This window comes from Schistocerca americana, chromosome 6 (assembly GCF_021461395.2).
Source record: "Schistocerca americana isolate TAMUIC-IGC-003095 chromosome 6, iqSchAmer2.1, whole genome shotgun sequence".
NCBI lineage: Eukaryota > Metazoa > Arthropoda > Insecta > Orthoptera > Acrididae > Schistocerca > Schistocerca americana.
In genome coordinates this window covers 606,971,905-606,987,153 of record NC_060124.1, presented here as the reverse complement: position 1 = coordinate 606,987,153, position 15,249 = coordinate 606,971,905, and the positions used below count along the sequence as shown (strand labels likewise).

The 15,249-nt window shown below is 45.1% G+C and overlaps 1 protein-coding gene across 1 annotated transcript in view; it reads left to right on the top strand.

Moving 5' to 3' along the window:
* The window catches only part of LOC124620345 (CCR4-NOT transcription complex subunit 6-like), a 135,900-nt gene that overhangs the window by 93,341 nt on the left and 27,310 nt on the right, over nt 1–15,249 (top strand). The window contains exons 5-6 of the mRNA XM_047147019.1: nt 9,772–9,874; nt 13,402–13,612. Coding sequence (XP_047002975.1) covers nt 9,772–9,874; nt 13,402–13,612 — 314 coding nt within the window. The remainder of the gene's footprint in view (nt 1–9,771; nt 9,875–13,401; nt 13,613–15,249) is intronic.

Sequence of the window (15,249 nt, the reverse complement as noted above, 5' to 3'; positions counted from 1 at the left end):
TGTCGGCTTCATTTGGCCGGCGAACCACGCAGTTTCTTTACGAAAATGGACGCGCGTGCAATAACTGCAGTAACTGTGTCAGCGATTTTCGAAGAAAAATGGAGAAAACCGCGAAGAAAATCTGGACTAGTCGATGGCTTGAGCAGCGAATCACCGGTACGTAACGCTGTACAACAATCTGCGGTACATGCTTGTAGAAGTTACTCTGTTCGAAGTTGAATATAGTTAAGGTATAGTGTCTAACGTCAGTCTACGCATGCATAATATCCATATTCTCGAAGTTGCATTGGCTGCCAACACTCGGAAACAACATACTTCATCACATAGATTTCAAAGTCGTGTTTCGTTTCGTAATTTCATTCCAATGGAAGAGGAGATTTTTTCAAAGTTGCTCACAGTCCTTGTAAAAGATATTTACCAGCAAGATTCAAATATGAGTCATTGCTTAAACCCAGGCATAGGTATATACATTTTACAGAAAGTTTCATAATAGCAAAAACTTACATTGTGTAACTTGTGTTTATTTTCAGACATAGACTGTCAGTCATTTTAAGATTCCTGGCCACTGCGGAAACATTGCGGTCCAGTCGTTGGTCTTTGCAGGAAGAATTGCGGCAAATACATTATTTATAATAAACAACGTCGACTTTTGAGATAATGCTTCCATTAAGGAAGAAAGACCCAGAATGTTTTAGAAAACAAAAGGTGAAAAAAAATTTATTTGCATGGAATTGGACGCGAACTGGCTACCTTCCCCTTCCCCTTCCCTTTCCCTACGTTACCGCCCACGACGCTGTTAACTGCGCTACATCTTCAACTCAGCGATTCGGCGTCCCTATGTGGATCACATACGCTGTACAAAGAGTATCTACAAACGTCTTTATTTGGTATTTAATATGCTAGTTGTACCAAAAAAAGAGACGATTTTGATAGATCGTCATTGCGCCGTAGCACCGGAACGGTATAATTATATAGCACCCATTGTTATAAGCTGTGGGACGTGGAATTGCACACTGTCACACCAACAACTGCCCGTCTACGTGCGTTTTCACACAGCGTGAGGGGCGGCTGTACACTCATCTTTCTCGCCGCCACCTCCCCCTCCCCCTCCCCCCCCCTCCCCCCCGCGCCGGCCGGCGTGGCCGTGCGTTTCTAGGCGCTACAGTGTGGAACCGGGCGGCCGCTACGGTCGCAGGTTCCAATCCTGCCTCGGGCATGGATGTGTGTGATGTCCTTAGGTTAGTTAGGTTTAATTAGTTCTAAGTTCTAGGCGACTGATGACCTCAGAAGTTAAGTCGCATAGTGCTCAGAGCCATTAGAACCATTTGAACCCTCCCCCTCCCCCTCCCCCTCCCCCTCCCCCTCCCCTCCATTTCAGTATTCAACTTCGGGTCTACTCCTGCATATTATTTAAATATGTATTAACATAATTAAAACAATGACGTAATACGGAGTTGACAAAATACATATTCAAAATGACAACCAGAAGTAACAGTTACGTTGGCAACCCTACATACACGAGCGAGAGCGAGAGAGACGCTTAGCTGCGAGTATGGAAAAAAAACCTAATGGTGGTGTATTCTGTCCTGTTTCACTTGAAGCGATATGTAACGCTGCAAACAGGCGCGAGAATGCAATAAAATATGAGTGTCAAGTGAACGAGTACCTCGACAATATAAGCGAAAATCGGACGTGATATTCTGGAAGGAAAAAGTCACATCCCACTCTCTTGTAACAAACTTTTTATAAATCTAGAAAACAAACTACAATTGTAAATATGTCATTGCAGTCCAGTGACGATTTTTTATACCTCTAAAACTAAACCCATATGGTATATCGATCCACATTTTTTGGAAGTTGTATAGACGGAATTTAAATACTTTTAATAAAAATTGTGAAAATGGTAGTGGAGGGAAGGGTGCGTGTTAGTGAGTGGGCTGGAGGAAAAGGGGGAGGGGGTTATAAGTAGTAGAGGAGACCACGACTTGACTTGACGGTGAGCGATATCAAATATACTGGAGCTGGAATAGTCAGGACCTATACACATTTGAATAGACTTGCTCAGGACAGATTGGCGGTGAGTGCTCCATCAAACTAGTCGTCGAACTGGAGACGACAGGCAATATTTACAGTTGTCTGTATTTGACTGGCCGTGCGTCTTAAGTTAGCAGTAGATATATTGGAGATACGTTTTTCTTTCGTGTCTCGAGTGTTTCGACAGGGGAAGTGAACAGTGACAGAACCGCGGAAACTGTAATTTGAAGTCACAGGTCAACAAGACAGACGCGGTAGGCCTTGTTGTCGTGAAGTGTACGGCAGAGGGAGCAGGTGCCACGTGGGTGGCTGCCTGCCGCGCCCGCAATTCGAAAGGCATTTCCTGTAGGCGCGCGCCGCGCCGCACCGCTGCGGCATACCGAGCTGTGGGGGCGCGCAGCGGCAGACGCAGGGCTTCCTGCCGGTGACGCCACTGGCAGCGGGTAGGAGACGCCAGAGTACACTGCAGTCTGAAGCAGAGCACCTCTCACATTGCGCACCGAAAGAACGGTTTAATGCGAAATGGAGTTTAGTGCACAAGAAATTAAAATCTACTGAGACAGAAATTCAAGCAGCATGCGACACTGTTTGGGCAAAACTTAGCATCGAGGGTGGGCGTAAACATGTTACTGGAGTTTTCTGTGGACCATCAGACTCACTCCCAGGGTGTGACAGAAAACTTTAGAGGTAACCTAAGTGCGTTTGTACGCAAGTACTCCAGCCATCAGAACAACTTTAATCATTCAATAATCACTTGCAGTAATTACAGTTTTGTTAGTGGTGGGCTGCGCGATACGTTATGTCCAACATTATTAATCGCCTTTTCCGAAAAGATATAAAACATGTAGTTCAGAACGCCACTCGTGATGAAAATATGCTAGACTTAACGGCAGGAAACATAGCTGACCTGTTTGAGCACACCCGTATTGAAACTGATATTAGTAACCATGAGGCACTTACAGCGAGGACAACTAAACAAAGTAGATAAAGAGGCGATAGTGTTATATGTCAGTAAGGATCTTAATACTTTTTGCTCCAGAGAGGAGCATGTAGACAAACTACAGCTGACATTTAACAGAGTAGTTGACCATGCACTACATAAATTTTTACCTAGTTCAAATGTATGATGGGATGGACGCTGCTTTGTATACAACCACTGTAAAGAAATTTCTAAAAAAAAGACACTGCTACATAATAAGGGTAAATCAAAGCATAGGACTGTAGGTGGTGAGACGTGCTTACTGAGCAGTGTTTAGAAGTCAAGAAAGCAGTGATTGGAGACCTCAACGAATACTGTAGCAGAATAATATAAAAAAGTCTGTTACAAAACCTAAAAAAATTCTGGTCGTATGCAGAAGGTGTTAGCAGCTCCGAAGATAATAATGTACTGTAGATTCCTCGAACAAAACACCATGCCCAGTGGTTGGAAGAATGCACGTGTCACAGACATCTAAATGAAGGATAGCATAAGTAATCACCAAAACGTTAGGAAATATATCAAAATCAGTATGTACTATAACCTGTAACCTGTTCCGTTTTGTGTGAGACATGGATATTTCGGCAACAAGAGAAAAAGTTAAAACAATATCGTTTCCGATGTTTCTGACTGACCGAGAGAGTGAATTTACGAGATGAAATAAACTGTTACGATATTGTAACGAACTCAGTTTTAATACATTTATCGATGATCTGTAAAACTACCAGAGTCAATGGCTCTCACGCTTACGACGGATGACACAATAAGTCCGTCCGTGGCAAGCGTATTTTTATAAACCCGGCGGGAGATCAAGTGTCAGTCGTCACCAAGCAAGACGGAGTCAGCAGTTCCATTAGTTTCAAGACCACCTTGTTGTAAGAAAGTGCAAATGGTGGTGACACGTGTGTTTGAGAGATGTGTTGCAGCAACACTGGTGTGGTAAACAATGAGAGGAAAGCAGACACGTCGTAGATAGCGAGCAGCTACAGCTACTCTGCGCAAAAAGATATCACTTTTTAGAAACTCACAAGTTTTCTCTGTAACGGTGCAGAAGCGCCCTCCCCCCTCTCCCTGTAACGTCTGTCGCGTCCCGGCGCATGTTTCGTACCCCTGCGTGACGCAGTCGCGGCGCTCACCACATCGTGGGTTTAGTTTGCTTTGTTATCAACCTTTGTAGCGTAGATGAGAGGAAGAAAATCACCTTGGTTGTAGCGGGTTAGGTTACAGAAGATTGATAACTCCCGTCGAGTCAGCAGGAATGGTTTGCTGAAGTAGCAAGTTATTACTCTTTCGTTAATCAGTTTATTGTTCTGACAAACACATTTATTTAGTGAGGTGCCGGACGAAAACACCTTATCAGAATGTCAGATTATTAGAAAGGACCTCTGTCAGACACAACTCCTTAACTGTCACGTGGCCTCCTAACTACCATCTACTTGGCCAAGCTAATAAATCAGCAGCACTGTGAACTACTTCACTAGTACTCGCAGGTCGTTTTGCCTACTGTAAAAGAGACAAGCACCAAACAGTAACTTTTTCCTACTGTTCACTGAAATTCCGCTATTCTAACGCTTTGAGACAGACAGTGAGTCTCTGTTCGGCAGTATTCCACTGACTATTGTAAACACTACTTGGCTTGCAGTTACTGTGTGTCCACTAGAGACTGCCACCGTCTTCTCGAAGTTGCAGTGCTTATCGCTCCGTCAGCTGCTGCTGCGAACACCATTGCCCTGTGGGTGCTCGGTAGTGAAGCTGAACCCGGTCCTACTCACTACTAGATAACTCTTTAATATCGCTCTGCGGACTCTGTTTGCACATGACCTCCTTCAAACGCCCCTTTGGAGCCTTCAAACGACATGTGATCACCTTAATGTTTGATTGTCTCTAAAGCGTATTGGCGATTTTTCCATTACGCAGTTCCTATTATTCTGTTGACCTCGACCCTCGGCACCGCTGGCGAGGTGTCAAATGCTGTCATCTTTGACCAGCCTCGAAGACCAAGTAGTGTCGAGCTGCTTTGGGAAGCATTATCTGCTCTCGATACCCTGTTTGGTATTGCTCCATCACGCACCTGGGGCGTCATGCGTACAAAATACGGCTCACTTCTCTCCTTATGATCTGACATACATTTAATACACCTTCGGGCCCGGCAACACTTAAAACTGCGAGGTGTCGACACATGCAGAAAAAAGGCATCGACTCAGAAGTTCATGTGAGGTGTAATGTGGGTTAACGATGTCATATTGGAACCAAGAGCCACCAAAATTCTGCCCAACGCCTTAGTGGGCATATCTCACCATGGGAAGGTCGTCGCATCCCGTGTTACTCTCATTTCAACCCTTCCTTTGATGCATCTATGATGGAGATGAGAACCGCGACACCCATCGTCGGAAGCAGGAAGTTTCCTTATGGGTGGCCGAGAATAGCATTGCAAACAGACTGCCGCTCGGAATCGACACGAAAAGCCCTCAGGAGGTGACATAAAGAGCCTCAACGAAACCTCCCGCCTCCTTGGGGTGCTTGTTCTCACATATTTCGCAGTCGCAATTGATGTTTTGCAGTGCGATTAGTGAAAGGACGACGTTGTTGCCAATCTTTTATACTCACAGACGATTCAACCCTACTCTAAGGGCATAGTGGTGCTGCAACCCTCATAGATAATGATACGATTCCTTCGGAGTGCAGCACGACAGCATCTTTCGCTCCAGTATACGGGGTGGAGGCACTGGTGACTTCAAAACCATTCGACAAAATTTGCACGTGGTCCAAAGCAGCACAGTGTATTTATGCTTTTCCAGCCCCTCCTTTGACGTGATCACGGAGAGGCGCAACACTGACACGTGCGTGAATAGAACGCAAAGGGTCAACTAAGATCTGCCACTCGGCGCTTCCCTCACACCTTTATTGTGCACATTAAAAATGTACTGTCAGAAACTTCGGCAGCCTTTTAGCTGATTGGTGCCTCGCGACTGTCCTTTCGCCTGAGGACAGTCGACCCCACCTAAGCTATGTCTAAAGTGTTGCCTGCCCTCGGCTGCCAGAACGGCTGCGAGACACCACTCAGCCGAATGGATGCCGAAGTCTGTGATAATATAACAGTACATTTCTAACGTGCACAACAAAGGTGTGAGGATGGCACCACCAAGGGTGCTGCCGAGCCTGGAGGGGGGGGGGGGGGGGGGGAGGGCGCTTAGAGCAGGGTTTCCCAGACTGTGTTCCACGGAACACTGGTGTTCTGCGGGAGGAGAACAGTTCTCCGTGAAAAACTTGACAACATGGCGGTTTTTTTTTCGATACGCTGACGATACTACTTTAACGGATACCTGACCGCTGCTGGCGCCACAAAAGACATGTGTGCGCGATAACCAATAACATTAAGCATTTCTTCCAGTTTATATCCTTTATGCATAGGGCTACTGTGCTGCCGCCATTGACGTGGTCCTTTCCTTTTACTGATAATGGTGGGTAGAAAGTTATAAGTCGTCCAATGACTGCTAACCTATGCGATCTAATAGTGTGGTTACACACTGCCTGCCTGCATGTTAAGTAGACGTTCAAAATGTCAACACTCTTCTGTTCATTGAGTAACTTGTTACAAGAGTCTCTGTATTAGTCATTTAATATCACCACTACAAAGTAGCACCACTTTTCAACAACATATCTGTAATGGATTTTTACAAAAACCAGCTGATCTAAACTGTGTGATCAAAAGTATCCGCACACCTGGCTTAAAATCACTTAAAAGTTCGTGGCGCCCTCCATCGGTAATGTTGAAATTCAATATAGTATTGGCCCACCATTAGCTTTGATGACAGCTTCCACTCTCGCAGGCATACGTTCAATCAGTTGCTGGAAGGTTTCTTAGGGGATCGCGGCCCATTCTTCGCGGAGTGCTGCAGTGAGGAGAAGTATCGATGTCGGTCGCTGAGGCCCGGGACGAAGTTGTCGTTCCAAAACATTCCAAAGGTGTTCTATAGGATTCAGGCGAGGACTCATTGCAGGCCAGTACATTACAGGGAGGTTATAGTCGTGTAACCATTCCGCCACTGGCCGTGCATTATGGACAGGCGCTCGATCGTGTTGAAAGATGCAATCCACATCCCCGAATTGCTCTCCAACAGCGGGAAGTAAGAAGGTGCTTAAACATCAATGTAGGTGTGTGCTGTGATAGTGCTACGCAAAACAACAAGAGGTGCAAGCCCCCCTGCACGAAATCACGACCACACCATAACACCACCGCCTCCGAATTTTACTGTTGGCACTACACACGCTGGCAGATGACGTTCACCGGGCATTCGCCATACCCACACCCTGCCATCGGATCGCCACATTGTGTACCGTCATTCATCACTCCATACAACGTTTTTCCACTGTTCAATCGTCCAATGTTTACGCTCTTTACTCCAAGCGAGGCGTCGCTTGGCACTTACCGGCTTGATGTGCGGCGTATGAGCAGCCGTTCGACCATGAAATCCAAGTTTTCTCACCTCCCGCCTATCTGTCATAGTACTTTCAGTGGATCCTGAAGCAGTTTGGAATTCCTGTGTGATGGTGTGGATAGATGTCAACCTATTGCAGATTACGACCCTCTTCAACTGTCGGCGGTCTCTGCCAATGTACAGATGAGGTCGGCCTGTCGCTTTTGTGCTGTACGTGCCGCTTCACGTTTCCACTTCACTATCACATCGGAAACAGCGGACCTAGGGATGTTTAGGAGTGTGGAAATCTCGCGTACAGACGTATGACACAAGTGACACCTAATCATCTGACCACGTTCGAAATCAGCGTGTTCCGCTGAGCGCCCCATTCTGCCCTCTTAACGATGTCTAATGACTACTGAGGTCGCTGATGTGGAGTACCTGGCAGTAGGTGACAGCACAATGTACATGATATGAAAAACGTATGCTTTTGGGGGCGTCCGGACACTTTTGATCACATAGTGTTTATGGAGGGATTGTGTTGTCGGTACAGAATGAAAATGGAAAGTCGTTTCGTGCTACTATCCACTCAACAGCTGCGATCGCTTTGGTTCTCTTTCCTCTGCTGCCAGCATTCTGCGCAGCGGGAGTCAAGTCATCGCTGCTGCACAATAATGTTGAGAGTACTGCTGATACATTCTTCATAAATTTGATTGAAATACCTCAGTAAAATGCTTGTTACGTGTTCGGCTTATGGGCGCCCAAATTCAAGAGGAAAAAAATCTGCGAGAAGAATACATAATTCAGAAGCAATTGCGCGTTGTTTGATCGATTACAATTAAAGAAATCCCTGTATTCGCATTGCTAAATTGAGCGTCGATGCCATGCTTGTGGTCGCTACATGTGAAAAGAGTTGGGCTGATTAACTTACGCGAACTGAAATAAATTAACGTTAGGGCGGCAGTAATAATTTTTCTTTAGGATTTTATTTCTGTTTCGTACATGGCGTAGGATGGGCAGCACAGGTGTATGTTCGCTATATTCTTTTGTTTATTCACAAGTGCCATCGGGATTTTATGATTGATTGTGTTACAACAATGCCATGAGATGGTGGTTGGGTACGGGAGATTTTACTTCGCAACCTGTACAACTAAAATATGGGACTTCACAACCATATCACTCTTAATAAGTGCTGTGAAATAATGAAAATTAAGTGTTGGTAGTTCCGCTAATACAGAGAAAGAAAGTAGAACATCATATATTCCCCAGTACTATTTAATTTCCGTTTGCTTGTAACTGTACTATAGAAGTCAGCGGAGTGCGTGCCTATATGTTAGAACCAGATTTGGCAACTTGAATTATACCTACATTCGCTCGGCCTCAGTACAATATTCAGTGCTTTAAAATGGCTTTCTGACTTTCTTGAAATAACGTAACTGGGACTAAATTTACACCCATAGTCTTAAAAACATGAATTTTGGAAACGAAAGTGAATTTTGGCTAACTGAAAGTCAGAAAAATGTAGAGCGTCAAATACTTTACCGTCATTCCATGTGCAACCTTCTGAACAGTTTATTAATTGGAGTACGAATGAGTAAATAGCACAGTTACACATAAAATTGTCACTGTTCATTGCTGAGCTTCTTGAAGGTGAATGTGGCCGAACAAATTGTTCAAGGCGAACGAAGTCAGTGTAGAATGAAAAAGTGGATCAGCTGATCGAAGTTGGATTCTCCACTGATTGTTCACGTTGAACAATTATACGAGAATATAAACGAATAATAGACTAGTTCCTTATTTTCTTTCCTAGTCGCAATTAAACTATCACCTGACTTCTGGATTTACTTTTAAAATGACAAGACAGGTAATCATATATGACAAAATTTTGTATCCTGCAATTGGCTTTTCACAGCAGCTTGCTCATGAAATTTACCAGGCCTACGTACACGAGTTAGATGCCTACCCAGTGTAAAAGCACTAACGAGGCTTTATGCACTTCGTACTGAGGTACCGTCCTCCTTCAATGCGCAAAATAATTCAGAACAAAATTTTATTGACTTTTTAAAAAATCCTTTATGGTTGAGAAAACGCGCACATGTGGCAGACATTTTTACTTGTCACTGCAAGGAGAGAGAGTTACAACTTCTAATACAAGAGACGAAGTTGCATTATTTGAAAGAAAATTTGAAATTTTGGGTTTCTTCAGTTCAAGAAAACAATTTTAACTGCTTGCCCACTTCACGCAAATGTTTGACTGAAAACAATTTTAAAATAGCTGTAATTTCTAAGCCATTTATAGAGCACTTACATGACTTGTAAAAACTCGTCTGCAATATTTTCCAGGGGCTAGTGAGCATCATTCTTGGGTCCGAAATCAATTTTCTGCAACAGCTAAACCAGCAGGCTTTAACGTCGAGAGAATAAGAAAAACTAATTGGCTTTATAAGTGACTCTGATTTAAAGCAAAGGCACAGATATCAGCCATTATGTAATTTCTGGTTAAATGTATCAGAAGAGTATTTGAGTTTATCGAAACAAGCTGCTATTGTTTCACTTCCATTTAGCACTGCATATGTATGTTATACAGGATTTTCCTATTATGCTGCAACGGAGACAAAATTCAGGAACAGGGTGGACGCCGAACCAAATGTTAGAATTCAACTGTCTACTGTTGTACCTGATAAAAGAAGATTTGTAAAAGTTATTTAAGGATATAAAATCACCGAAGACAGTGAAAATTTCATTGTACTTTGTCAAGAGAAAAAAACTTAATAATTACGTGTTAAATACATTTGATATAAGTAATCAGTTTTTTATTTTTATAATTTATTTTTTATAATTTTATTATCATTTATGTTATTAGTTATAATTATCGCTGAAGTAGTCATTGTCTCAAACAAGTTTCTCATTTTCTGAATTCTTTAATTTTATGAACCATAAAAAAATAAAGGTGTTCCATCAAAGAACCAGGATTATCAAAGTGTTCCGCCAGAGCAAAAGTTTGGGAACGTATGCCTTACAGGGACGTTTTGCTCTTCTATTCACGCACGTGTCACCTGCCCGTGGTCACGTCAAAAGAGGACGCAAAACAGGAGTGCTGAAAAAGCGTAAATATCCTTTGCTGCTTTGGACCACGTTCAAATTGTGTCGAATGGTTTTGAATAGTCACTAGTGCCTGCACCCTATATACCAGAGCGAAAGGTGCAGTCGTGCTACATTCCCAAGGAATCAGACCACAACCAATGATGTTGCAGTCTCCCCTGTGTCCTTAGAGCACTGTCGTCCGTGCGTGTCAAAGATTGTCAAGAACGCCGTCCATTTACTCTTCGCACTGCAAAACATCATTTTCCACTGCGAAATATGTGGGAACAAGCAGCCAATGGCGAGGAGTGGTTTCGTTGAGGCTCTTTATGTCACCTCCTGAGGGCTTTTCGTGTCGATTCTGAGCGACAGTCTGTTTGCAATGCTATCCTCGGCCACTCGTAAGGAAACTTCCTGCTTCCGACGCTGGGTGTCGCGGTTCTCATCACCATCACAGATGCATCAAAGGAAGGGGTGAAGTGTGGGTAAGACGGGGTGCGACGATCTTCGCATCCCGTGATACGCCCACTGCGGTGTTAGGCAGAATTGTGGCGAAACTTGGTGCCAATGTGACATCGTTAACCCACATCACACCTCACGTGAATTTCTGAGCGGATGCCATGTTTTCGCACGTGTCGACACCTCGCTGTTCGAAGCGTGTCCGAGGGTGACATTGCAGTGCGCCACGCACTTGCAGAATTACAGAGGGAACGATGTAGTCAACTTAGAGTCAGATTTGAAATTCATTTACATCTGCATCATACTCCCCACGCCCCTAATGGTTCGGCGGAGGGTACTTTCTACCACTACTAGATCCCTCCAACCCTGTTCCACTCGCGAATAGTGCGTGGGAAGAATGATTGTCAGTAAGCCTCTGTATTGGCTCTAACTTCTCGAATTTCCTCCTCGTGGTCAATACGCGAGTTGTGTATGAGGGGGAGTAATTGTTGTCCGCCTCCTCCTGAAAACTCCTGTCCCGAAATTTCAATAGTAACCCTCTCCGTGGTGCAAACGCGCCGCTCTTCATTGGATCTTCTATCTATCTCCTCTGTCAGTCCTACCTGATAGGGAATCTAGATAGATGAACAGTAGTCAGGAATCGGGCGAAGAAGCGCCATATAAGCCACTTATTTCGTGGATGAGTTACATTTTGTTAAGAGTCTTCCGACGAATCTGAGTCTGGTGTCTGCTTTTGCCACTATCTGTTTCATGTGGTCTTTCCACTTAAGGTCGCTGTGGATAGTTACGCGTAGATACACTATGTGATCAAAAGTATCCTGACACCTCCAAAAAACATACGTTTTTCATATTAGGTGCATTGTGCTGCTACGTACTGCCAGGTACTCCATATCAGCGACCTGCTCAGTAGAAAGCAGAATGGGGCGCTCCGCAGAACTCACGGGCTTCGAACGTGGTTAGGTGATTGGGTGTCACTTGTATCATACGTCTGTGCGCGAGATTTCCACAGTTCTAAACATTCGTTGGTCCACTGTTTCCGATGTGATAGTGAAGTGGAAACGTGAGGAGGCACGTACAGCACAAAAGGCTACAGGCCGACCTCGTCTGCTGACTGACAGAGACCGCTGACAGTTGAAGAGGGTCGTAGCGTGTAATAGGCAGACATCTATCCAGACCATCACACAGGAATTCCAAACTGCATCAGGATCCACTGCAAGGACTATGGCAGTTAGGCGAGGGATGAGAAAGCATGGATTTCATGGTCGAGCGGCTGCTCGTACGCCACACATCACGCCCGTAAATGCCAAACGACGCCTCGCTTGGTGTAAGGAGCGTAAGCACTGGACGATTGAACGGTGGAGAAACTTTGTGTGATGTGACGAGTCACGGCACAGAATGTTGCGATCCGATGGCAGGGTGTGGGTATGGCGAATATATCGAATGCCCGGTGAACGTCATCTGCCAGCGTGTGTAGTGCTAACAGTAAAATTCGGAGGCGGTGGTGTTATGGTATGGTTGTGTTTTTCATGGAGGGGGCTTGCACCCCTTGTTGTTTAGCGTGGCACTATCACAGCACAGGGCTACATTGATGTTTTAAGCACCTTCTTGCTTCCCACTGTTGAAGAGCAATTCGGGGATGGCGATTGCAACTTTCAACACAATCAGACACCTATTCGTAATGCTCGGCCTGTGGCGGAGTGGTTACACGACAATAACATCCCTGTAATGGAATGGCCTGCACAGAGTCCTGACCTGAATCCTATAGAAGATCTTTGGGAGGTTTCGGAACGCCAACTTCGTGCCAGGCCTCACCGACCGACACCGACACTTCTCCTCAGTGCAGCACTCCCCGAATAATGGGCTGCGATCCCCCAAGAAACCTTCCAGCAGCTGATTGAACGTATGCTTTCAAGAATGGAAGTTGTCGTGAAGGCTAAGGGTGGACCAACACCATCACCGATGGAGGGCGGCACGAACTTGTAAGTCATTTTCAGCCAGGTGCCCGGATACTTGTGATGACGTAGTGTATTTTACGGCAGATGCTGTCTGCAGGTATTTGTCACGGCTAGTGTAGCACTACAGTAGTGGATATCTTTCCCTATGTATGCGCAATATGCTACATTTATTTACGTAAAGGCTCAACTGCAAGAGCCCGTACCGTTCATCAATTCTCTGCATGTCGGTCTACAAATTGTTATTGTCGTCAGGCGTTGCTACTTCGGTATAGACAACTGCAATATGCGCCGCAGTGCGAAACAATTACGTGTTCGAAGAAGTAGTGGTCTTTGTTCGTGGTGTAAGTACAGGGTTTGATTTGTTCTTCCGGATAGAGCACGGTGCCGAGAAGAGGGGTGGACGATGAATATGAGTGAGGCTAGAGAGTGGAGGCTCCTCGGTGAGGGGTGGAAGGGCGTTGCCGCGGCCGGCTTCCAGAGGCGTCTGCACGGCGGTCGATACAGGACAGGTCCCGGGCCGGGCAGGGCAGGGCAGGGCAGGGCAGGGCGTGGCTGGCAGTATCGACCCCCGGCCGGCCGGGGGCTGCGGCCTGGGGCTGAGGGCTGAGGAGGGCGCAGCGCGGCGCAGGCGGCAGAGCCCTACCGGACGTCGCCGCGGCCAGACGCAGCGGGGCGGCTGCTGGCGACACGTAAGTGCGCTGCGCCTTGCTCACACTGGCTGCCTGCTGTGCGCTTGCTACACGTTCCGCGTCAGTCTGAATCGCTTAGCGATGGCGTACTCGCGAATTACTTGAAGGTGGTTTCGTAAGCTGCCTCGTATATGCAGGAGTTACACTTAATTAGATTCTTCCGATAGAGCCGAGCTGTTACCATACGGGATTGGCTTTCCAGAGGAACAGTGTCCAAGTCTGCATGCGCTGATCCACATTTATGGCCGGTTGCTCAGCAAACATCTTAAATGTATTCGCGCGCGCGCACACACACACACACACACACACACACACACACACACACAAATGAGTATCTCTTCCTTGCAGGGACGTTTAGATACCACCAAAATGCCGATAACTACTGAGATGTGTGGTAATCTAGTCGCCCTGCGATACTAATACGAGTGCTCCAAAACTATCGATATCTACTAGTACAGATAATTTCTGAACTTTTTCATGCAAATGAATTAATCATGATTGTATATGATATTTCAGTTGATTGCTTATTTTATGTACTCTAACAAGAAACATTATATTTTAGTTGATTGCTTATTTTATGTAGTCTAATAAGAAACTACTTTTTTCTTTAATAATGAGTCCCCTTTTGGAAAGTGTCCCGAAAATGGTATTGGTGTAAATACTTACGACATAACTTTTTTCGACACTGCTGTAGGAATGGAAACATTGAACCAACTTGCAGCTTTATTGAAGGATTTTGAATATGTCACAAGAGAAGCGTCTACAGAAAACTGTGTAGCAATCTCCAGAATTATAGCAATGATCGACTGTCAACAGAACTTAATAGGATCACACGAGTCTCGTCAAATTTCAAAGACTGCAACGGCGGTTTATTGAGAGAGCTGAGAAAAGGTATGCGTTAATGGAATTACACGGTCACGCATCTATCGCTTCTCTATTGGATTGGAGGTTTCAGAACTTGCAATTCGAGACCTAAAATTGCGCAGAAGTGCCATACAAATACTCGTAAGTGTGATTTGTGGGCAACAAAATAGCCCAAGTGAATCGGAGGAAGTCTCAGCTTCGTTTACCGTTACACAGGACTATCACTTCAGGAAACACCATAAATAGGTAGCGCACGGCCGCAAAAAGGAACACACCAAAGTGACGAAATATTTGTCTGTCAAACCCTCTGGTGTCTTTAAAAAGTAACCCATTTGCATAATGGAAAGCCGCGAGAGCGATTTTTCCGTTTTTGTACTAATACGCTGAGCAATACCTTACGGCGTTGCAACATCTGTGCCTAGTGAGTATTTATTTTCCAAAACTGGCGCTACTGTAACGAGGAATGAATTCGATTCTGTAGATTTTTTTTCGACACAGTGTAACTATCTAAAGAATGATTCAGTTGTAAAAGTAGTCGGTGTCGAAACAAAGGCATCGAATATTCTTATTGGAACCTCCGTAATTACGTGAACAGTCTTGACAAATTTTCAGCGTCTGAGAGAGTCGGCCTGCTTTCATAATTCGCTTCAGCGGATCTTATCAGTCAGTTCAGCGTTCCTTTTTGGAGCTGCTAATGTGCACAAGATGTTTCGGAAAGAATCGAGCAAAGATAGATACGGATACTTGGCACCATTACGACGACGGCAAAACGA